This window comes from Dermacentor andersoni, chromosome 1 (assembly GCF_023375885.2).
Source record: "Dermacentor andersoni chromosome 1, qqDerAnde1_hic_scaffold, whole genome shotgun sequence".
NCBI lineage: Eukaryota > Metazoa > Arthropoda > Arachnida > Ixodida > Ixodidae > Dermacentor > Dermacentor andersoni.
The window spans coordinates 24,700,822-24,727,179 of record NC_092814.1 but is presented as its reverse complement, the minus strand read 5'-3'; the positions used below and the strand labels follow the sequence as shown (position 1 = coordinate 24,727,179).

Below are 26,358 nucleotides of genomic sequence, written 5' to 3'. Positions count from 1 at the left end.
CAAACCAGCAGCATCGGTGACCTAAGGTGTTATTTCAAAACAAAAATGCCTGACCTTCAAGCACAATACACGCCATCGTGGGTGCAGACAGTGTGAAGTTCTAAATGTAAGTCATGGTTTATGGTGAGCTATGGTGCCTTAATAGTAAAATAAACAGGATATACAGGTATAAATTTGAAAAAAAAAGAACTATGAAATTTGTGAGCAACTAGTGGCCATAACCAAAATTTTGCAAGCAAAAATCTGTGACACAAAAACAGTATTCTTTCACTCTTTCTATCCTCAGTCTAGGACAATGCAAAAGCTATTCCAGAATTTTATTTATTGTAACAAGAAATACAGGGTATGTGTTCCTTCACTTCAGCATAATATATAGGCAATAAAAAATAGGTTACATAAAGTGAACTGCTTCAACAAGTTCTTTGCTTCCATCTTTACATCAAATAAGTCAATTGAAATTTCAGCTCCGCCTTTCAACAGCAGCTTTGACAACCTAATTATTGATGAGTGGTATTAAGTTTCTTCTTGAACATTTAGATCCGAGCAAATTAGGAGGGCCGGATTAACTGACAGGTGGCGTTTCGAAATTGTGTACATCATTCCTCCCACCTTTCCTGAAGATAATAAACTCAAGTTCATTGAGTAGGGGATGCCTTCCAAATGAATGGAAGATCGCACACGTTGTGCCCATGCATAAGTCAGGGCCCTGGAATCTAGTCAGCAATTACAGTTCGATATCTTTACCAAATAGTATTGTCCACAAAATATTAGGGCATGCCTTGTGCAGCAACATTATTAGACACATAAATGGCCAAAACCTCCTTAATTTAAAACACCACGACTTCCAACAAGGACATTCCTCCATAGCCCAAGTAACAGAGTTCATTCATGAAACTTTTGGCACTCTCTAGACAGGCATTACCTATGTGGATTGTTTTTGTAGATTATCGAAAAACGTTTGACATAGGAGATCACAAATTGCTTATTCACACACTATATTGGTTTAATATCAGTGAAAGAAAGTGATCACATGGGTGTCATGTCCACCCTTTGGCGGGCGAGCACACGCAAAGAACCGACGCCGCAGTAGCTGCCCAAAAAATCCCGTTTTTTCATGTCAGTACAATATACACATACCGGTGCCTGCGATGAAAGTACTGCAAGCATTAGCACACTTGTGGACAGGTAAGGCCGTCATAGACATACGAGGAGCTACCCAAAAGTTCTGGGAATTTGAAAAGTGTCAGCAAACTGAGTGCAGTACACATTACCGCCACTAGATGTAGCTAGCAGTATGCTTTGCGAATCAGTGTGCTGAACGACTTGCATCTAAGAAGAAGTATTGTTTTGCAAAGTGTTGTTTTACAACACAGTGTTTCACTGATTTGGCGCATTTCTTAGCCACCTATATGGCAGACTTCAAGGAGCAAAGGATTTGCATCAAGTTTTGCTTTAAACTTGGCAAAACTGCGGCAGAAACTCATCATATGCTAGAGGACGCTTTTGGAGTCGACACCATTAGCCAAAGTAGGACATTTTTATGGAATAAATGCTTCAAACAGGGTCGAATGTGCGTTGATGACGACGAACGTTCTGGACGGCCATCAACGAGCACAACTCTGGAAAAGATAGTAGAAGTTCGTAAGGTTATCCTTGGAAATTGCAGGCTAACTATAAAGAATGTCTGCAACATTGCAGGACAATCTTATGGCACGGTTCAGCTAATTTTGTCGGATGTTTTGAACATGAGGCGCATTGCTGCAAAATTCGTGCCAAGACTGCTCAGTGACCAACAGGAGCTGAACCATGTTTCTATCTGACGAAAACTGAAGCAACAAGTCAGAGACAATCCCACATTCCTCTCCAGTGTAATAGCCGGGGTTGAGACATGGGTTTATGGCTACAATCCTAAAACCAAGCAGCAGTCATCACAATGGAAGTCGCCGAATTCCCCGCGGCCGGAAAAGGCATGTCAAGTTCATGGCGATGTGAAGTCCACGCTCATTGTTTCTTTTTTTTTTTTTTTTTTTTTTTACCTACATGAAATTGTCCACAAGGAATTCATACCTCCTGGACAATCCGTGAATAGTGAGCTTTACTGTGACGTTTTGAGGTGCTTAAGAGAGAGCATTTGTAACAAACGTCCAGAGAAGTGGACGAACAACAACTGCCTTCTTCATCACGGCAATGCACCCGCTCGTACTTCACTCGTTGTTCGACAGTTCCCGACTTCCAAACAAATCACAGTACTTCCGCACCCACCCTATTCAACTGACCTCGCCCCTTGCGACTTTTTCTTGTTCCCAAAGTTGAAGCTGAGGCTGAAAAGACAACGGCTTCACACTTTTGAAGAGATCCAGTTGGAATCGCAGGTGGTCCTCAACACTGTCGCATGGAGAGTACCACGAATGCATGGAATCGTGGCAGAAATGCTGGGATCGGTGTATACATGCACAAGGGGACTACTTTGAAGTTGACAGTGCTGATTAGGCATTGTCATGAACACATTTGTTTTTCACAACTGAGTTCCCGGAACTTTTGGGTAGCACCTCGTGCATTATCACTTGCGACTTACAAGAGCTGATAACACATCTCCCTGCTTAGCGAAGTGTGCACCTGTGATGCCAGTGATCACAAAAAAGACTGCACAAGCATGCAGGTTTCAATTTCAGTTTATTTCTGTGCTTCATACATCAGAAATGCAGAGAACAGGGACAAAAAGCTTTGTCAATCCACAGCTTGATGGGATCCCTGTACTCTGAACTGGCAGAAAGGTAATGCATGCCAACACACTGTGTACAACACTTTACGGATTCAACCTAAAAGAACAACACATGAAAATGTCCATCTGGCATTCCGTACCATTTGAGTTTCCTAACTTCATGCCACGAGCATGTCACGCAAGCGGGAGGTGACCGGCTAGGCAACGGGAGGTGACCGGCAGGAGGTAGGAGGTGGCAGGTAGGAGGCGGCAGGAGGTGACCGGCATGCCGCGATTCTTCATTACGTGCACTAGGTTGCTCATTTGGCAAGCTAGCGAAATACACTTCATGGTCACTAGGGCAAATGTCAGGTATATTTTAACTTGCCACAGGCATGCCTTCAGGCCTAAAGTATACAAGGGCCCTGCTGTTTCTCCTTTATAGCCCTGTCCTTCTGATGAAAGAGAACCTGGTTCACAGTTCTCGGCACCAACTTGCTGGGACGCAGGGGAATGGTCGAACACAGGTGCCGGCCTATTAGTAGTTCCAACTGACTTCTCCCTAAGGGTCCTGGGGTATCCCTGTTATACACTACGAGGTAGGGGTCACTCACTTTTTTATTAGATTCCTTACAGTTTAAATCATCCTCTCGGCAGACCTCAGGCTTGACGTGATGTGCTGAAAGCCGTAACCTTGTGCAAAATCTCGTAATTCCTACGACCGAAACTGCGGCCCATTGTCAGATAATACAATTTCCAGTATACCATGCCATACAAAAATGGCCTTCAAGTGATTCACAATGCTGACACTATCTCACCTTGCAAGGCACGCAAGTTATGCATGCCGTGAGAGGTAATCAACAACTACAGGGCAGTGCGTGCCACCAATCTGGCATAGGTCTACGCCAACTTTTTTGCCACAGCAGTTGTGGTGTTTCCGCTAGAATCATAGGTTCTGCCATACTGGGCCCGTATTCTGAAACGTTCGCCTTCCGCGAAACTATCGCCTTGGCCACGCCTCCGCCAACGGCACGCACTGATTGGTCATTTTAGCAAAACCGGAAAATAAACAGCGCCATCTAGTAGTTCCGGCCTATGTCAGTTTATCGCCGTGGTGTCGATGGGTGCTCTCGACATATATTAAACAAACGAACACATCTTTTGGCGTTTGGTTGGTGGTGGAGTGTAGTGGTTTATAGTAGCCCTTTTGGTAGTGCTTTTGGTAGAAACAGTGCGAAACACGCACTGTTTCGCAGCACTATTTGTTGATTTACTTGAAGTAAAACATTTCACACTTCCTTATTCAATTTATTATACCAAAAGTGGCCGTAACCAACTGTAGGCAGTGCGCAGAACCCGTAGTGCGGCCACTACACTCGAAAACAACACACCCAAGCTGCTCTGCACTCGCACGGTGCGCTCTCTCATGCGATGTGAAGTGTTCGACTGCTCGTGTTGGTAGTGCATGCTAACACCTAGGGTAAGCAGTCGCTTGATTTATTGAACGTAACTATCGTGGCGGCGAAACTATAGCGGAAGGCGAACGTTTCAGAATACGGCCCCTGGTCATGCGACATTGCACACACTTGGCATTGTCTATCAATTTGGGAAGCTTTGAGCTTAATCCTGGCCACCACATGGACTCATGCTCTGGACCGTGACTTTACGATTCCTTGATGGTCGTCATGCAAGTGGCGCAGCCCTTCAGCCCACTGACACTGTGGTATGACGAGCTACGTGCCTTTCAATAACACATTGTTCCAAACTGTAATCGATGCTTCTTACTGCCAATATGAACACAACGAGATAGGAAGCGACCGGTACCTAGGCCATCCACTCCACATCCAAAGCTTTGCCCCCAAACGTCGTCTCCTGCTCGTCCTTCTTTCACTTTTTCTATATATGTCCAACCTCGACCATGCTGGCGATGCATGCTTCAACGTGGCTAGTGACTTCTGGTACTGACAGCATTGACAAATTTGCTGACATCTCTCAAAGCAGCAACCTTGAAAGGGTATCAGTAGTTACCAGGCTTCCCAGGGACAAAACAACAACAAACTTGAACCTCATTAGTCTCAATCTGAAGCGCTGAACACATGGCGGTAGCAGGTCGACAGGAGTCTTTCACAACAACGTCACTAGAGGTTTCTGGTCAGTCTCAAATTGTACTTCTAGACTTCTTAGGTAAGCTTCAAACGTCTCCGCAGCCCAAGTCTACATCAGTATTTTTGCATCGCGTGATTTCATAGGAGTGAGTGCTCTGGATGCAAATGTTACGGGCCATCACTCCCCGTTCCACTGCAGCAAAACCACCCCTAGACCAGAAGCAGAGGTGAAAGTGGCAAGTATCATTATGTACCTAGGATTATACTTGGCTATGCATTTACTTGAACATAAGTCTTTTATGCTATTGAAAGCAGCCTCCTGTGCTTTGTCCGATTTCCACTCGTGAACCTTTTGAAGCAGCTGGTGCACTAGAGTGCTCTTTTCCGAGAGGTTCAGAAGAAACAGAAAGAGATAATTCACCATGCCAAGAAATCAGCGCACATCAGATTCATTCCTAGGCATTATCATGTTTTTGATGGCAGTTACTTTCTACAGATCAACCTTTATGCAGTCTTTGCTCATGAGACAATCAAGAAAGGAAATTTCACCTACACTAAAACAATATTTGGCTCTGTTCAAGGTAACATCCACCTTTGCGAGCATTTGTAATGTCCTTTCTAAACTTTCGTGATGCTTAGCCTTTGTTGCTCCATAGACTAGGATGTCATCTATTAAGTTTATTATGCCTTGTGCGCCTGCCAAGATCTGAGACATTGTTTTCTGAATATTCTCAAATGTAGAAGTAATCCAGAAAGGCAGCCGCTGAAAGCAGTATCTGCTGTACAGAGGGATAAAAGTAGTTAACGTCTGGCACTCTTCCGATAACTTTACTTGGTAAAACATGGAGTTGGCATCTAACTTCAAGAGTATGCTGCCCCACTAAACAGGCTCAGTATCTCGTCTACGGTTGACAGCATATAGCGCTCTCGGACAACACTGCAACTGAACTGGGTTAAATCAATGCAAATACAAACCTCTCCAGATGGCTTTTGAACTGGGACCATTATGGCACATCATTCGGTTGGTCCTTCAACCGTTCTTATCACCCCCTGGTCTTCCATTTTGTCTACTTCTCACTTGATGGCAACTCTCAGTAGAATTTGAACGCGGGGTGCCACATGAACCACATACAGAACATAGACTGCCTTCAAATATGTTTTATACTCTCCAGTGAAAGACCTCAGTACCTGGAACTGCTGATCATAACTGCAAACATACGGTTCGGCTGAACCCACTTCATTCAAAAATTTGACAATTCACAATTCTCCAGTAGCTCAATGGCTCAACAACACTGAGCGCAATTATGCCACGACACACACTGCCTGTGCTATTTAGTTAACCTGCAAAATGAATAGCAGCACAAAACTTTCCCAAACATTCAACCGTTCATTACTTCGTCCCATCAAAAGAACATCTGTATGGTCTGCCTTCGTTGGTAAACCGGGAAGTGGAAGGCACAATCGACACTTCCACACCTGTGTCGACTTTCGTAAAGGCAGGTGTACTATTAATAGTTACTTGATGAACCTAGAATTCTCCATGTCCACTGTAGATTCAGCAACATTCTTAACAGCCCCTAAAAATAGAGTTCATTGTCCGTTTGAAGAGACGAAAGTAGTTCCTTTGCACGAGCGGCGTCTTTCTTGCGGGAGACACAACTGAAGTGTCCTTTGACGTGGCAGTTGCAGCAAGTGGCAAACCTGGCTGGACACGAGGACCTTGGATGGGGGTGCTTGTCTGCAGAATAGACATCTCAGGTCCCCGGCATCTTAGCCTAGTGCACTGTCATGCCGTCGGTTGCCCCACCCTTCCTGCTGGCTCTGCATTGAAAAGTGCTCCTTTCTGATGGCCTCCACGGCAGTTTCTGCTATCAAGCTGGCTGTATGGCTTTTGGCATGTCGTAGTTGCTGTTGCTGCTCGAGGATGGTTTCCTTGAGCCTTGCTTTGGTGAGTGCCGCGGCCAACGTGATATCGGGACCCATTTGCAGGGTTTCCAATAGCTGCAGATCCCGAAGCACCACAACGAAGCGGTCATGAATCATCCTGTCCTTGAAGGAGTCGAAGTCGCATCTTTTAGCCAGTGTATGCAGAACAGTGACACATTGGTCAACAGACTTGCCCGAACCTTGGTTATGGCTATAAAAAGAGGCACTCTCGTAAACAATGTTTTCAGCCCCCACGAAGTGGTTATCAAACTTCCTCTTAACGACGTCATGCTTCCTTTCTTCTTCCTCAGACAAGTTGAAGGTCTGGAAGATTTCACTAGCTTGCCTTCCAATGGCATGAAGAAGGGTTCATACTTGGGCTTCATCACTGTGCTCGTTGAGGTCAGACGCAAAACAGTAATCGTCAAATTCTTCTGACCAGGCAGTCCGCTCCACCATGTACTGAAATTGAAATTCGGCAGCTGCTGGTTGGCAAACATAGATGACAGAAATGGCTTCCGCTCGTTGGTGGACATGGCTAGGTGGGCGCTGGCCTATCCAGCTTTTTAATGTTGGTGCAGACTGACCAGCTTCGTGCTTACAAGATGGGCCCAACTTCTGACATCATGCTGCATCTGCCCCTTGCCAAGTGAGCACATGTGAAGAACTTATGCAGCAGCAGCTACCAAAAGAAACCCCCATTTATTCATGCCAGTACAATATACTGGGTGTTTCTTTGTTTATAGGTCAAAAATTTTAAAAATTTTGCACTTCAATGCATGAAACAGCATTTCCTAAAACAAGTAGCTGGAATGCCATGCAATTCGTTGGACCCCATTTTAAAAATTAATATCTCGAAACTGGTTTAGTTTAGAGAATTCGTTATAATTCGCTATAATTCATAGATTTAGATATGTGCCATAATGTAACTAATTTAGGTTAGTCAGTGTAATTATGTTAATATTGAATTAAGCATTTCAATTTCTTGTACAAGTAATGTCTGCTTAATTCAGTAATTAAGTTCAAGGGTCACAATTGTGCTACCTGCCACAAGCAATTTTTAAAAATGTAGGACCTTCTAAAAGAAAATACCCGGTATGCACAGCGATGCCTACGAGGACAGCACCGCAGGTTTTGTTAGCACACTCGTGGAAAGATAAGGCCGTTGTGAGCATACATTATCACCTTGTAACCTGCATGCGCTGATAGCACAATGAATTTAGCAATAACTTGCCTTGTGGTCCCTTATATCTTCTGATAAATGGTGCAGAATCTGACATTGTTTGCATAATGTCTGGTGCCCACCAGAGCTCGGTATTAAGCCCATTGCTTTTCTTAATATTTATAAATGATGTTTCAGACACCATCACTTTTTGAATTAGATTTTGAAAGTGTCAATGAGAAAATTGTAGAGCAACATAAAAAACTCCCGATACAGCTTTCTATTACTCGATACAAGCTACATAAAAGTGTTTTTTCGAGCGTGATAGAAGCCCGCAAATACATGAAATATTGCTGCACGACTGGCCACTCGAGGCACTTTGCGTGTATTCACGGACTTCTTTCAGGCTCGGAAAAACACTTTTATGCAGCTCGTATTGAGCAACAGAAAGCTGTATTGGGAGTTTTTCATGTTCCTCTACAATTTTCTCATTGACACTTTTCATCTAATTATAATATTTGAGAGGTTTGTTAATTAATTAAGGCTAATTATGCAATTAAGCAGAATGCAAAAAATAATCTGAGTATCTCTAAGTGACGGCAAACAACATTACCTTGCTTCCGTCCAGCTACGCGGCATTTGCATATTTTTAAATCTTGGTGCATGATAGTTGGGACACCCTGTATATATATAGTTTAAAGAGTAAAGAATTTCTGGTAACTGTTAAAGTATTTGAAGAAATCTACGTTGAAAAATACAACAGATTTATTTTTGACAGCTCAGTTGTGGACAGACCTTTATTAAGAATGCCAATATATATATATATATATATAAAGAGAGAAAGAAGCAAATACATCATACAAATTTTGTGTTCCACCGTTTTAACATCCTGATAGAAAAAATTTCTCCACAGATTTCATCACTTACTTTGACTAAAAAATTGTCAGAGAAAAATGGTGCTTAAAAGCACATGTCAATTATAAATAGAATTGCCTGAGCACACTGATGAAATATATTCAAAATCAGAAATAAAATAAATTAGGGGACAGACCAATACACTGAAATGACATGGCCATGATTCATTACTGGCAAACAAAGCAAAGGAAATTCGACCTGGCTAGCAGGTAGCATTATCTGTGCATGATATCAGTACAAAATATTTATGGCCCTGGCTCCCTGAAAATTTTGATAATACCACATTGGCTATGAATATAACTAAATTTATGAACACTCAAACTATTACCACATTGCACCGGTAATAGTTAACCAGAAGCATTTAGAAATCATTCAATTTTGCATGGAGGTTTTGTTAGCAAATTACCACACATAATGCAAGTATGATGGCTTGAGAAATGCAGACTATGACAAAATATAATTGAAACGCCAAAGAGCAAACCTGGATGTGGCTGGAATTTTCCGATGATTCCATAAACTGTGCCCAGACAGACAGTATCTGTCAGCGTATGTAATTCAGATCCTGTAAAGTAAAAAATAAATAACCTCGTAACAAGGGCAGCAAACCCAGCATGAAGCGTACACCACAAAAAAAATCATGCAGCGCGGTCCATGACTCCTTTACAGGGCATACTTTAGTAAATGCGTGTTATAAATAAATTAATTGTTTCTACCAAACCATGCGCAATTTCTTCCAAAGAGAGAGCCGCGTCTAAGTTGATGCTTGAATTAATCTGTGGCTGTAGCAACGCAAGAAATGCCGTAAGTGTATCTCCAACGGGAATATAAGTGAAACTAAGAAACTTTTCCGTGGTGCATGCAATTGAAAGTAATTAAAGGAAGCGTTATAAACCGCCGCTGTATTACGCTCTCAAAATAACATACAATATTCTAAAGGAAACGTTTGGACAGCCAAATGCAATGGTCACGGGCAATGAATAAAGACGGCCGCAATACCCAATGACATGCTCCGATGGAAGACTCACTGGCCGATCGATATGTACAGACTTCATATATATGGACCGCGATGGATGAGCATTCGAGGTTTTGGTTAACGCCTTCGCCTAGCAGAAAACAAAAATGCCCTAAAAAATTAGACACGTTACGCCCGGTGTTATTTGTCGGCACACTTTCTGCAACTGAGAAGCAGTCGACGTACGTCGACATAATCGTTCTGCGTAACGACTCGCGGCTCACACACTCATACGCCAAACATAGTGACAGACGTACAGTACGTACGTTTTCTCGGTTCCAGTTTGCCGTCAACACGGCTGCACCACAAGGTTTCTTCACCATCGATGATCACGTAATAATCGGGAGTCATCAGAATTTCCATGGTGACAAGGAAAACCACCACTGATATCAGGGCAGGGAGAAATTTTAATTTACCCTAGCATGCAAACTTCCTCATGATTTCACAGCTTAGCAACACCGATTGTTCGCCACATGGGGCACAGATTGGCGTGCGCGAAAACGACACCACAGAATAAGACCCCATTACCACCCATCACACGGGGGCCGCTCGGCCCTGCCTGGCACCGCACCAACCGCACAGTGAGAGTGACAGAAGAGAGAGAAGTAACCGTAGCTCAGCCGTAGCCCCGTAGCGGCCGTCACCAAACCATCCAAACACGCAAATGAACTTGATGGAGCGAGAGAGAGAAATGCAAGGAAAGATAGAAAGAATAAGCAGAAATTTACTAACTGCTGAGACTGTTGGAATCATCTCTTTGACCAAGACAAAAACAAATTACCTACATTAAATTAAAACATCTCGCATGACAAGGAGCGAAACAGCTGCTCATTTAGCAAAGGTGCTCGAATGATTGAGGCATGGCCTCTGAAATCCGGCGACGCAAGACAGAGAGAAAGAGAGAGAGGGTGAAAAGCGCTCTTGACGGGCATGAGACGGTTGTCGAGGATCGAAACCATCGTCATTGGTTTCTGCATAACTTTTTTATTGTAACATATCCATTCAAGAGGTTATGCAGAAATCCATGTTCATGGACAGAGCATGCGCTGCAAGGAACGTTTGCTTTTGGCCGCCGTTCCTGCGACCCGGTCGACGGAGTGGAAAGGGGGGGTAAGCGTTATAGTGCCCTGGTCGTTCGAACGCTTAGGGCCCAAAAGCGTTAGGTTCACCCAAATAGACGCTAAATAATGGTTTGGCTTGGCTCCGTATATTATTTTTAAATAGGTGGCGCTAAAGCGATGAACGCGACGAGAGCCTTGAATCGGTGCTTCCGTTCTGCCCGTGCGGTATGGTGCGGTCTTCGCCTGTGTCCGTGGCTGTAGGGAAGTGATTGTAGCTGTTTGATGTCGTTAAATGTGAGAGCTTGTGGCGAAGTGATTGAGTATGGCCGTAGTGGTTCTGCCCATGTAGTGTTTTGCGGACTTCACCTGTGCCTGTGACTGATCGTGTTGCCCAATAGCTTTGTGGAAAGCGACGTGGCTTGTGTGGATGTCATCGCAGCTTTTGCCAGCTCCTGGGTGGCCCCTGTGCCAGTTATTGATGGCGTTGCCCAGTAGCTTTGTGGAAGTTGATGTACCTTGTGTGGATTTCGTTGCCGCTTATGACTGCCTTAATTATAGGTGGTCACGCTGCCTTTTGAAGCGCGTCCGAGCGCGAGAAACTTCACCGATTTTTTTGTAAACAACGTGGACGTCTCGAAATGTTAGCTAGAAATCAACTAGCAGCAAGCCAAGTCTGTATTTTGTGGTTTTTCGAGCTTATGCTCATGCGAGCAGCAGAAGAACAAAAGGTCCGTTACATAATGTCAGTTCCATAAAATCAGCTTTGCCGCAATACACTCATGATATGCGGTGAAGCATACGTAATGTATTGCGGTAAAGTATATAAGAAGGTAGTCAGGGACCACTGCGTTACTGGGGCGATTTTCTTGTATTATGGTCATGGCCGTGCACGAACAAGGAAAAATCACGGTCGATGCGCATGGCACAAACCTTGCCAAAGCTTCAATTGAAAAAAAAAAAAAGAAAACGAATTGGAGTGGGTGATGCCAAAAACAAAGCCTTGACTTTTGTATTATCAAAGCAGTTCCGAGAATAGTCAATCATATTCCAAGCTCCTGCATTATTTGATTGCTTAAAGTATATGCATATATTGTGCACCAGCCTTAGCACCAATTCTAATGTACTTTAATGATGTAAGTTTAATAACACGTGGCAAATATATAATTTGTGCTGTATGGTGTTGTGCTGTTTATAAGCTGCTGCTTTCATGTGGTAATGTGTACATTGGCTGGAAGAGTTGATGCATCCTCCTTATAGAACTCAGTGAAAGGTGAACCACCTGTCAAGCCATCATTGTTCTTGCGGTTGTACACCAGATTTCACAAACATGGGGATAGTTGTGATATAGAAAGAGTAGCTGAGGTTTAACATATCCACATGCATGCACAGGAGTGCGGGAGTCGACCATCTATCTCTCTAACTCAGGTTGAATGTGCATACTTGAGTAACGTGCAACGCTTGTTTGGTGTCAGGTTTCTTTTATTGTTAGCCTAGTTTGTGTGTTTCTCCCATTTGTAGGTTTTAGTGTGTGTTGCTGTGTATGTATATAATTGCTTCCAGAGTGGCTTTCTTGTTGCTAATAAATTTAGAGAAGGCAGCGTTCTTCATTTTGTGCATCCGACAGCAAGTGAGCATGTTTCAAAGGATGTTGGGTTTTGTTGCCATAAGCAGCAAAAAGGCATAAGCATATAGACTGCTTGCTGGAGGTACTCTTTATAGCATTAAGGATATTATCATGCTGATAACTCTGTGCACAATAATTAGAAAGATCACATCATGTCTGATATGTCTTCTTGCCACCATGAAATCTTGTCAGATGCATAACACGGGACATACACCACAGATCTTGGCCAACCATTCTCATTTGTGGTCTCGAGCTCCTACCATTGAGCAGACTGGTCCAAGAGACAAAACGTGCAACTTTTATCTGATTAAATGTAGTGCATGTTGCACAAAATTAGATGTCAGGTGTTATTGTTGACACAGATACATATCTGTGAGCCTCATAAACTAATGTCAAAAGAAAGAGAGTAATACCCATGAAATGCACTCTTGGTAGGATGGCAGGACCATTCTCTTGCAGAGCTAAATAACAACCATGCAGCAGTATCATGATATCAAGCTGAACAATAATTCACTCCAAGAATAGGTTTCTTCATGCAACATTGAACTGATAGTCTTGAAATACAATACCCATTGCTAACAGAAGGCCTTCCAAATTATGCATGACAGGAGGGCATAATTTAGGAAGCAAGAATGAAAACGGAGCCGGTTAACTATGAAAGTTGTGAATGCAACTCTGGAGAAGTTAGAAAAATGAACCAAATGGAATAGTTTAAAAGTAAGTGGTTTAGAGACAAAAGGCCATTTTATTCCATGCCAGAAAAGCAAGCAGAGGTTGATATGCTTTCCACATACATACCTTCAAGGTGCATGTACAGGGTCTGTCCTGAGAGTAATGTCAGTAAGGCAATTAAAAATCATTTATTGAATTTGTTGTTACAAAAAGTTTAAAAATCTTCAAATACTCTCCTTTTGCGTCAATACATCGGCTCCAGTGAGACTTCCAGCTCTCAAATGCGTTGTGGTAGTACTCCTCCAGAATGGCCTTTAATGCTGTGGTGCTAGCTGCTTTGATCATGTCCACTGTCCCAAAATGATTGCCTTTCAGGGGTGTTTTGAGTCATGGAAACATAAATAAGTCGGGGGGGGGGGGGGGGGGGGGAGCCAAGCCTGGGCTGTACGGGGGCTGGGGGATCGTTGGCACCCCTGCTTTAACCAGGTGGTCAGTGACGATGAAGGCGCTGTGGGCCAGCACATTATCGTGGTGCAACTTCCAGTTGTGTGAAATGTCCAGCCGGATATGTTGAACCCTGCGTTTCAGTCTTTCGAGGACATCCACATAAAATTTGGAGTTCACAGTGGTTCCAGGTTCTTCAAACTCATGATGAACCAGTCCGTGGATGTAAAAAAAAAAAAAAAAACGATGAGCATGATCTCGATCTTTGATTTGCTCATCCTGGCTTTCTTCTGGGGAGGGGACGAGTGTGTGTGCCACTCAGATGATTGCCTTTTGGTCTCCAGGTCATATTCAAATACCCAAGTCTCGTCTTCTGTAATGACGTTGTCCAAAAATTTTCGCTCACGTTTGCACATGTTGAGATTTACTTGGCACGTTTCCACGCGGCGTGAGTTTTCGTTGTCAGTGAGCACTTTTGGAACCATTTTTGTGCATGCCTTCCGCATGCCGATATCGTTTGTAACAATTTCATGAACTTGAGTTTTCAGAATGTTTAACATGTCGGCCAGTAAACGAACACTTAATCATTGGTCTGAGTTCAACAGTTCCCTCGCTCGTGTCACATTGTCAGTCGTAGCGGTCGTGGATGGCCATCCAGCGCAGTCCTTCTCGTCGCCCTCTTCCCGGCCTTCCAAAAGGCCTTGTGCCACCGAAACACTTGCCAATCTGACAGGGCATGTTCTTTATAAGCAATCTTGAGCATAGTAACAGTTTCCGCAGCGGTATTGCCAAGTTTCACACAAAACTTGATCGCAAATCTTTGTTCCAATGAGCGCTGCATTTTCACTTGCACAAGAATAAAAAACAGCTCTCACGGACAGGCCCGTCCAACACTCTCCAATGTTCGGAGCACACTGAGTGACGAACCGCTGCTTAGCTGGATTCCGTCACTACTAGTTTCAACCAGTTAGACCGCTCTGACATACAGTCACATCACAATAAATTTATTGACATTACTTTCAGGACAGACCCTTTTTAGATATAAATGTTGGGAACCTGGATGGAGGTGAGGGACATGTACAGTAAAAACAAGATGTATAAGGTAAAAAATTACTTCTTTTAGTCAGAAATTGGTCAGTGGTGTCTGGCTTCTCTTGATCCCTGGCCCTGGATGGTGAATACAAAGTATATATATATATATATATATATATATATATATATATATAATTGTGTACAATCAAGCATAGAATCATTGCCTTCTACCTGTGCTAACGTATGGGGCAGAAACTTGGAGGTTTCTTGGAGACAAGAAAGGACATTGTGTTGTCATGTTGGAAAGCACTTTTCCGGAGGAGGGTGTGTCAGCCACTGACATAAATTTTAATGAAATTTATACCAATATAGCTGACATAAAATGTTGAGCTGTCACGAAGTTGAATCAGTTTGGTTTGACAACAGTCTCAAATGATATTAAGGTGGAAAAAGGTCTTCTTTTATGCGCCTTCTTCAGTGCAAAACACACAAGCTTAGGGAATCCATTTCAGAACCATTGTGTCGGAATATAAATCATGGCTTCATGTTTCAGAATTTCTGCAGACACACCTTGACAGGCTGGGAATCAACGACCAATTCCTTGCTGCCAGCTCTCAGACTGTTGTACACTTCCTGCAGGAGCATAATCTGGGAAAATGGGCAGGCTTTAGTATAGACGCAGAAGTTCTATACAATTCATTGCCGCAGGTGCGTCTCTTGTAGTTTGTTAAGGACTGCATACACAATCAAACGGGTTTGCTGGAATTTGCTGAAAGGTGTAAAATTCTTGTTGCAAACTTTCTGGAGCTTCTTGATTTCTATTTAAGGTCAATTTTGGTCTAGTGGGAAGGTAAAATATGTGTCCAGAATGCTGGCATCTGCATAGGTTCTGGTGTTGCACCAGTGCTCAGTAATATTTTAAGTTATGTTGACCAGAAAATAATCAAAACCTGAGTGGGCTTGCTCTTAAAATTTTCAGATACGTGGATGATTATTTGTTTTTCATGAGCAAATGATAACTTTCGCAGAGCTGTCATCGAAGTACTGAAGCTATTTAGAGAACAATAGCAAGGTTTCAACTTCACTTTAGAAGTTCCAGAAAAAATATGTGCTGCAACTTCTTATGTCAGGCTTACTTTTATGTGGGATCACGTATGCTGGGGATATCAGTCGAGAACTTCTAAGCCCCTTCTTGATTATAGGTCTAGCCATTCAAAACTTATTAAGTACAGTATTGCCACTCACACAATTAGAGATGCCCCAACCAAGAGCTATCCTCACCTTATCCTTGAAAGTGTAAGGAATCTGGTGACAAGGCTTAATGAGGCAGGTTATTCAGTTTCAGTGGCTTTTTTATATTGAAACACGTTAATTAAGGAACTTAAGGTGCAACCAGGGTGGAAGAAGCTTAAGGAGCAAGAGCGGAACAAAGTTGCCATTATCCCCTCTATTAATTGTCGCACAGGTGGCTTCTAAGTTCCAGGAGAGGATTGGGTTTTCATTTAAATATAAGCTGAAGGGAATATGTGAAGCAATAAACAAGCACATTCTTCACAACAGGTGTCTGAGCAGGGAGGACTGCAAAGTGAAATATAGCATATAATTTGTCTCTTGCACACAAAATGTTGTTTATTTGATTCCTTTTTCTTGAAGCCTACAAAATATATATCAGTCAGACTGGAAGGTGCTTAAACATTCGACTAAGGAAGTACCATAGTTTCTTTAAGGGTTTTTGCGCATCCACACCTTTCTGTGCATTGTTGCAGCATTGGGCGTCATCCAGTTTTTGAAAGTACTATTCTGCTGTTCACACACGTGTGAAAAGCTCTCACATGAATTAATGGAGGCTTATCACATTAGAAAGAAAAGCTCACTATGTGTTAGCCAGCCATCCATCTCGCTGCAAGATAGCGAGGTTGCCGTGTTAGATCCTAAGTAAAGCCACTGAGTTGCATTGTGCCTTAGTAATTGTTTTTTTACATTGATTAATCAGCCGTGACATGTGTGTTGCCGTCAAAACATGTGCATTCGGTGATGTGAAGGTTGTTTTGGTATGTATCTGCATATGCTAGGGGGCCGGGTGTTGGTCACGTGATGTGTGTTATATATTGGTTGTTTTCTTTCAATAAACTTCATTTGATAGTGCTGTATCCTGTCCCGTTCTATTACTTTTGTCGGCATCTGTCATGCAGTAGCTGCCATGAAGCTTCAACAACTTGCACAATTTTCTATCGTATTTTCTATCGTATGGAGCATTAGAGTTACGGAATGGGTGCCATGGTATATGTGTGTGTGTGTGTGTGTGTGTGTGCGTACGTGTGTGTGTGTGTAAAGGTAGAAGGTGGTAAGGTGGGGTGGTAAAAGTAAAATGAAGAGATTTTCACATCATGACTAGTCTTTTTAACACATTTACCTACAAAATTAAACACTCTGTTCTTATTAAGCACCGTGTACTTAGGTATTCATATTACTAATAATCTTCCAATGCAAATGCATATCAACTTTTTGAGTGATGCTAATAACTGAACACATGGCTTCTTGTGCTGCAAGTTTTCTTGGACTCCTGCTTCCCTTAAACTTATACTGTATAATATGCTTGTAAGATCAAAACTGGAGTATGCTTCATCAATCCGGGATATACCTACAAAAAACACAACTCTCATATTTAGTTGAAGCCATGCAAAACCAACCTGTACATTTTATTGTAGCTGCTTATTCCCATACCGCAAGCATATCAACAATTAAAGGTTGCCTTGATTGGCTAGGCAACAAGAAAACTTACCTGTTTATTTCACAAATTCTCAATTGAAACATGCTTTTATTACCTCCTTGTAGCTCATTGATATATATGTGTGTGCGTGTGTGTGTTCTGAGGCTGCCTTTTACAGGAATAGTAAAGATTGGTTTGGCAAGTTGGCACTTGTACCTTGAGGTTGTAGTTCATTCTCAATGAGATACAAGGAGGTAATAACATATGTTTCAATTGAGAATTTGTGAAATAAATGGGTAAGTTTTTTTGTTGACAAGCCTGGCCAATCAAGGCAAGCTTTAATTGTTGATAAGCTTACGGTATGGGAATAAGCAGCTGCAATAAAATTTACAGGTTGGTTTTGTATGGCTTCAACTAAATATGAGAGTTGTGTTTTTTGTAGGTATATCCCGGATTGATGAAGCATACTCCAGTTTTTTGATCTTGCAAGCATATTATACAGTATAAGTTTAAGGGAAGCAGGAGTCCAAGAAAAATTGCAGCACAAAAAGCCATGTGTTCAGTTATTAGCATTAGTCAAAAAGTTGATATGCATTTACACTGAAAGATCACTAGAAAAAAAATCTGATAGGGCAATCTAATAAAAATTATATCAGTTTTTTTCTATTGCATTATGAAACAATACAACTGATACACTGATAAAATTACTTTTAGTTCTATTCTGGACGTATCTGTGCTATTCTGCTTGTACAAGTCTACTAGTGTATTCTTTTTATTAGTGTAATAGTGTATTCATATTAGTTTGCCAGATCTATAGTCTATCAGTATCTATGTGTGTTGTATAGGTGTAATGTGCTTCAAGGAGAAGCAAGCTTCCTCATTTGCCCAAAAAATTAGTCAGAAATAATGCATTTATATTATCACAAAAGACAATACATATAAATCAACTATTAAGCCCAGGATTCAGAAAGGAAAGATTGTTGGAACAAATAAACACCATACAACAGCTTAAGAAGAATAAAAATGTGATCATGTTTAAAAGAGAAAAGATGTTTCAATTGGTTCACAACAAAGTTTAGCCTCTTTAAACAGGAGGTTATTGGCAATCAAGCCACCGAATTGGTTCACACGTACACCACGAAGATTATCAGACTTCACAATCTGGAAAGCTAGTGAATGGAAATGGTGGGTTCTTCATTATTCATTACCATGCCTTCATAGCTTTTTGCCGGATAAGTATGTCAGACATTCCAGTTTGCTTGTGGAGGGTGTCTATATACTTCTACTAGACACCGTCACTTCAGATGACCATAATGAGATCATCTGATCTTCTCTCGGAGTTTGTTGTGAGAGCACAGTCTTTGTATGGATTGGGTGCAATGGCATAGAATGTACACGAAATCCTGCATGTTCCTAAAAGTGCGGCTAAACTAGGACCTCATTGGTCGCATTGTTCATTTGTATTTGAAGGCGGAAATGAACTTCTTGTGAAATTGGTCAGTGGAGCTAATGATGTTCCTTTACAAATATTGGAATGTTATGTACTTGCTTGTAAGTTACAGGCAGCTAAAGCTAGTTTAAATCTTTCACCAGAAGCAGTGAGTTTTTTTGGTGCGCAGGAGAGGGGAGCTGATCAGCAGACAGTTTTGTTAGGCACTGGAAAGCTGTGCCTGAACTTGGATGAAAGTGAAAAACAGGCTGTAGTCCACAACCGTGGCTGTGACTCAACAAGTGTCACTGAATATTACCAAATGGTCGTCAACCAACAAACATTCCACTCTCTCCAGTACACTTGAACTATAAAGACTAAAAACAGTGCATTTGTCAGCTTCTCAGGTGCATTTTCTCTCATTTGTAGAATTCTTACTGGAGCGAATTCTTGTATAATTCTGAAATGCAAGAAACTATTTCCTGTTGAAATTCTCCATGCAAAGCACCTTTCAGTCTGCGTCAGGAGAGAGGAGCCACTAGTTTACGTAACACCCAGCGAAGTTATGCGCCTTTATGTGTTTATAGAAATAGACAACAATATTTTTGAATGGACAATACGAAACCTTTAAGAAAGAGACTAATTCCCGTGCTCAAGACATGGCAACGATGAACAGTATGTCTTTAGCCATGGTACATGAATGTCTGGTTATAACAGGTTATAGCTTTAAAAAACAACAGTTGGTAACAGTGCACCATGCTTTATGGCGTTCTGTAATAATCAGCTTTTTGATGTTTGAATATATTAAACAAGCCAGAGCCATCAAAATTCTAGAGTGTTTATTTTTTCTTGCGATAGCTTCTTGTTTTCCTAATGAACCAGCTAGCCCAATTTGCCACTCTTCATTATTGTACGCTTGTTAATTAAGTGCTTGGGGAATTGCATGGTCTGCATGTTGGCAGTAGTGACGCAGCTGCTGATGAACAGTTGCAGTAGCCAAAACATGACAATATTTTACAGGACTTATGCACAGTTTCAGGTCGGTGTCCTTACATGTAGCGAAGGGCCCTACTTAACCACGTGACTGCCTTGAGTGGGTGATCACAGTGAACAAACAGTGCTTCACTAGCAGATGGTGAAGAGGTAAAGCTTCTCAGTCTGTATGCAGAGGCATGGAAAGCAGCTGAATGTTAAGTGAGCAGTTATGCTACTTGATACAACAGCATCATTTTCACACCATGCATCTGTCTTCCTCACTTTATTTTCTCCTTTGACTCAATGTAGCTGGTGCAAGTTTATCCGTTAACTGTGGCGGCATGACTAAGACGCTATCTTTTTTCTGAATGAAACAAGCAAACTGTGAAATTTTATTTTAACAGTGTATTACGGTTTTAATCAAAGACTGCAAACACTATACATGAAGCCTGTTCTGATAGTCTTCTTTGCTGTCACGTGCTGAAGGCTACACAGGTTAAACCACTTTTACACATTTCGACGTGCGGTGGTTGAACTAGCACCCAGTGAAGAATTGTGTCTTCTGATTTTGCAATATGTTCACTGATGTTTAGGTGTTTTTGTTCATGAATGTGTGGTTTTAAAAATGGTAAATCCATGCTCTTACTTGAATAAGTTCTCAGATCTGTACTCACTTTTGCTTAAATAATATTGCTGTATTGTCATGTTCTGATATATTGCTGTAGATCTTGTACCAATAGCGATGCTTGTCCTCTTTTCTTGCTTCTTGTCAGTGTGCCATGCCAGTTTGTTCTTTTTGCTCAAGCTCACTTGTGTTCTGTCACATATCACAACACTTTTGGGATGAATGCAAAAGTGCATAGTCTAGAGAAAATAGCTTCATATGAAGTTTTAATATTATAAAAGCATGTGCCAATTAGACCTGGTGTTCTATACAGCATCTGTGAGCACAAATGGGCATGGTGAAGTTGGTACTTCAGTCTGTGTTGTTCCTCTTATGTGTTTGTTTAAATGTGGCTCAAGTTGCTTGCTTATTCTTTAGATAATGGAGTGTAAAATAAACCCTAGTCATGTTTGTAGTCATGTTGCTTGTGTCTTGTAAGTAAAACTCTTGCTTGGGCTAGTTGGTTCATGCTTGAAGTAGGTAAAGGCAAGGCGCAGAAGACCAGGACTTAGGAAGGAGAACACAAACGACAAGACGGGCGCCTTGTTCCTTTGTGGATGGATGCATTAGCGTTGTCATAATTTTCAAATCAAGTATGCACCAACTAGCCCAGAAAGTAGCTTTAATGAAATCATGTTGCTAGTGTCTAATTTATGGCATTCACAAACTCAGCCTGACATGTTAGAGCTACAGTTAGTATCCACAGTCTTGAAAGTGCTTTGTTTTGCTTTTGTAAATAAACTTTATTACAACAGTAGGAAGATACCTATGAAGAAAGGAGCCAGACAAGTAGACACAATCTCTGCAATGCTATTCACTGCGTGCTTGGAAGAAGTATTCAAGCTATTAAACTGGGAAGGTTTAGGAGTAGGGATCGACGGCGAACACCTCAGCAACATTCGGTTTGCCGATGACATTATTCTATTCAGCAACACTGCGGACGAGTTACAACAAATGATTGAGGACCTTAACAGGGAGAGTGTAAGAGTGGGGCTGAAGATTAATATGCAGAAGACAAAGATAATGATAAATAACCGGGCAAAGGAACAAGAATTCCAGATCGCTAGTCAGCCTCTAGAGTCTGTGAAGGTGTACGTCTACCCAGGTCAACTAATCACAGGAAACCCTGACCATGAGAAGGAAATTCACAGAAGAATAAAAATGGACTAGATCGCATACGGCAGACATTGTGAGCTCCTGACTGGGAGCTTACCATTATCATTGAAAAGGAAAGTATACAATCAGTGCATTTTACAGGTGCTGACATATGGCGCAGAGATTTGGAGACTGACAAAGAAGCTTGAGAACAAGTTAAGGACCGCGCAAAGAGTGATGGAACGAAGAATGCTAAGTATAACTTTAAGAGACAGAAAGAGAGCAGTTTGGACAAGAGAGCAAACGGGTATAGATGATATTCTAATAGACATTAAGAGAAAAAAATTGCACTGGGCAGGTCATGTAATGCGCAGATTAGATAACAGTTGGACCATTAGGGTGACAGAATGGGTACCAAGAGAAGGGAAGTGCAGTAGAGGATGGCAGAAGTCTAGGTGGTGCGCCAAAATTAGGAAATTTGCGGGTGCTAGTTGGAATCGGTTGGCGCAGGACAGAGGTAATTAGAGATCGAAGGGAAAGGCTTTCGTCCTGCAGTGGACATAAATATGATGATGATGATGATGATGATGACAGTAATTCTGTTTTGAATATGCATTAAATGTTGCACATCTGTCTCACAAAATTTGTAAATGTAATTTTGTATTAAAAGAACTGGAGCACGCCTGCTACAAAGATGGACTGATACTTTTCTCATGCAACTTCCCCAATGTAGTTTCACAGGCTAAGTAACGCTGCTGTGCTTTGAAAACGTGTGCTTTAATTTATGTTGAAACATGTTTAGGATAATATATCTGCATACAAGCTGTAAAAAGTTTTGATAATTGCACAGTTTACACATTTCATTTTTATTTGATACTCTAATATCCCAACTGTGTTTGTTAATCTGTTCACATGGCAGGCAATGCATTCAGGGTTGTATATTCAGTTCATTTTAAAAACGTCTCTTCAGGCGTGTGGGCACCGGCTTGTGTGCTATTTCTAACATGCTTTATCAGTGCCTCAATCAGATTCCTGTATGTCATATGATGATCTCTACCTGGGTTTAAAAGACTGATACATCATGCTATTTGGTCTTGTAGGCAGCACAGTGAGATCTATCTGCTGCCTGCCAGTCTGGTAAAGAGTTCTATGGGTCAGGTAGGAATATATATCACCCTTAGAAGGACCCATACAACCTATACATATTCCTAAGAGACTTGTAGAAATTTCTATCAGTTTTTTTTGCTAGGGTACTGATATTAGGTTTTAAACTAGTGATGGCACTCCGAAGAGACATTAGTGGAGACATTGCCCCACTGGGCACGTGCAGCAGCTAAGCAAGTGGGGGGGGGGGGGGAGATATGGACTGGGCACCGGCTTGCGAGAGCAAGGATGACGTGGCATTGCGGCGGCACCCTCTCCCCTCACGCAACACCTGGCGCACTAGAGTGATGGCAGACGTACCCTTTCACCCGCTCTGCTCCCTAGAGGCACGCTCGCAATGTGGTCACAACCAATGGGATTTGAGGTTCCATTTCGCTGAGACGACAGACGCTGGCTTTTTTACTCAGTGGGCCATTTGTTTAGTCTGTTTGAACAGAAACGGACCAGCCAGAGTTTGGTTGTTTCACGACAAAACACACAGTCATCAACAAAAAGTTTAGTTTTCTACGTTAAGTTCTTTGCGAGATCTAAAATGAGAAAAATCAAGGGCCTAAACACTCAGCATTGTGGCATGCCAGAAGTGACAAAAGACAGATTTGTGAATTGGAGTTGTTAACATACAAATTGTGTTTAGTCATGAAGAAAGCATTCAGTGAATTTTAGTAATTGCATGTGGATCAATATTAAGTTAGCTTATTCAGGAGAAGGAGGCAGTGGCACAAAGTAGCAGAATTTAAAACGCTAGAAGCATCCATTCAACGCAAGAACTAAGTTCAATGGAGGAGATCAAGTTAGTGAACATGACAATATAGTTATGTTTTTCATGAGAGACAAGGTCTTATGGCAACCATGTTGACATTTGTTGTAGAAGTTTTGTGACACAATTTAGGATTATTATGGAGATTGAAATAAATGATGTTAGGGAGGCTTGGCGATTGAGGCCAGCAATTGTTCCGCCCAAGTGTCTCTCATAATATTACTGCGGCAGATCACCACGTGCATTCTGTCCTAGAAGCTGAAAAGGTAATGCTAATCTGTGTAATGCATCTGTCGAATGCCAACAACAGTATGATGCTGATGGTGACAACGATGGCATGATCGACGATGGGTCAATTCTAGAGTCATCACGATTGAGGCATAACGACTTTGGAATGATGAGTGCATGCATGGCAATGACTGCGTATCTACTACACAGCGTGAAGGCGGCAGCATCCAACGGCGTGATATTACAACTAATTTGAAATGACAATGCAATGATGACGACAGATTGAAGACTGTGAATGGTGAACAATGATGCGTCCACTTGGCAACTAAAGAAAAACATATGAGGACAGCTAAGCATGTCTTATCTGAGTTGTGATTGCGAAAGCATTAATGCCCAATGGAACGCCACTGAGCAGTCCTTCGAGTTTTACGCTGCAAGTGATGAACCCTAGAGCTACATTGGGCCCGAGATAGCAAGCAGCAGCAGCCTGCAGTGCCAACACCGCATGCCACCGACGTGCTGCACGACCAGAGACCAGGAAACAGCAGTGGCCACCAAGGCCGGCAGGCACGCGCAGCAGCTAAGCCAGTGGAGGGGGTAGATACGGACCGGGCGGCGGCTTGCGAGAGCAAGGATGATGGGCATCGCGACGATGCCCTCTCCCCTCATGCAACACCTGGTGCACTATAGCGACAGCAGGTGTACCCTTTCACCTGCTCTGTTTCGTCGAGGCGCGCTCGTGACGTGGTCGCAGCCAATGGGATTTGAGGCGCTGTTTCGCTGAGACGACAGACGCCGGCTTTTTTGCTCAATGGGCCATTTGACGCTTTCGCATAAATAATCGCTACAGAATAATGACGACGTGGTTATGTTGAGCTCGCGTTCACGCTTCATCTGCACGGACCGCCCTACCTGTGTACTTTTGGTACTGGGGCCAATTCTGTACCATGCAATACACACAGCCATGGAGCACCCGCAACGATCACACGATAGGCAAAAAACGCTGTGCTTTAAACATGCACCCATAGAGTGCCCCAATATTGCAACAAGCCGATCCGCGCATAGTGAAGCGTCCGCATGGCCGCGTTTGCCACGTGGCCGTGCTATGCGAGTGTGTGGCTGATATATTAATTGAGTAATCGAAAGACTGGTTCCGAATGCATTTACTAACCAATTTGAGTCCACAGCACTTTTATGTGCTGCTTTGAATAACTGCGTGTGGCACCGCGGTTCCCACAGTTGCCCAATGCATGTGGCGCATACTTTAGCAGCAGTGCTCAGCGTGTTTCGACTAAAGCATTTTCATTTCAATTCTGCTCGCCACTCATGGCGGCTGTAGCTGCTTATAGTTATACAGTACTTTGGTTATAAAGTACAGTAAGTCTAGTTAATAAATTTTATTGGGATGTGAGGTTTTATTTTGTTAAATCGAGAACTTCGTCAAATTGAAACCACTTGATTAGATCACGCAACATGCCATAAAATTGATGTAAGGGCCAAAAATGTCGTTTTTGCCTACGTTCCCACTTATTGTAGCAGTTGAGCATGTACTCTGCCTTAACAGAAGAAACGATTAAAATCCCCAGAACTCAATTAGACCTACTATACACACATTTTTCTTTTTAATTATGGCAAATCAGGCAAGATATTAGTTGATTCTAGGTTTTCAGTGCTCATGAATGTCACAGTGAAAGTATTGAATGTCATGTAGTGTAATGCAACGAAAACAAGGACACAGGAAAAAGGAAAACACAGACATAATTAGGCGCTTGTGTCTGTGTTTCATTTCTTCTTGTGTTCTTGTTTTTGCTGCGCTACACTACATGCCGTTCCATGATGATCAACGAACAAGCCCACATTGCCACCCCCGTGTAGAGAACAGGCAATTTCTTTATACACTTAAACCTTGATCAGTGGCATAGCAACAGGGGGGGCCGGGGGGCCGCGGGCCCCGGGTGCAAGGTGCCAGAGGGGGGGTGTCATATACGTCTGAAGACACCAGGAACTTGTTGATGTCCTCGCCTTCCTCGACTACAGCCGGGGGGGGGGGGGGGGGGGTGACAGAAGACCTATGGGCCCCGGGTGCCAGACGACCTAGCTACGCCGTTGACCTTGATATAACAAAGAAGTAAAATCGGCAATTCGCTTCGTTATATAGAAATTTCCTTGTATTGAAATTCGATCTGTTATGCAAATGAGTACAGTCGCCGATCGTTTTTGTTGCATGGAAAGGGGCCATGCAATTTTCCGAATTATTGGGCAATAAAAAAAAGCAAGTTTGAATTAGGAAACATTTTATTTTGACGAATATAGGAGTCAGCGATGAATGATACGGTTTCATATGCCACGTTGATATCTTTACATCAGCGGTACGAATTGAGTGACGCCATGCTTTCGCGTGCACTCCGCCCCCAAAGCGTCGCCCGGTCGCACTGCGACGACGCTATCATGAAAAGCGCCGGCAGCTGGGAGCGAATGCTTCGTCTGCTTCTCGTTCCAACGGATCATCAAAACTCGAGATTGCGCAACCTTCAATACTAAACGTGCGGGAAAACAGCTTACATGGTGCCACGCCTTCCTGGCATGCCCGCTCTTTCCACACGCAGCAGATTACCTCTAGAGCAGCGTGCGCGGCTGCGTATGCGCTCAGCCGCGTCTCGGCCAGTCATGGCCGAGACGCGC

At 42.6% G+C, this 26,358-nt stretch overlaps 1 protein-coding gene across 2 annotated transcripts in view; it reads right to left on the bottom strand.

Annotated features, from left to right (window-relative positions):
* sp3 (phosphatidylinositide phosphatase spermathreecae) overlaps positions 1–10,490 on the bottom strand; it is a 270,294-nt gene extending 259,804 nt beyond the window's left edge. For both annotated transcript variants that reach the window (XM_050192990.3, XM_055061254.1), the window contains exons 1-2: positions 10,088–10,490; positions 9,291–9,371 (exon numbers count right to left, since the gene is read on the bottom strand). In XM_050192990.3, the coding sequence (XP_050048947.1) occupies positions 9,291–9,371; positions 10,088–10,184 (178 nt within the window). In that variant the 5' untranslated portion in view covers positions 10,185–10,490. The remainder of the gene's footprint in view (positions 1–9,290; positions 9,372–10,087) is intronic.
* Positions 10,491–26,358: the final 15,868 nt, after the last annotated feature.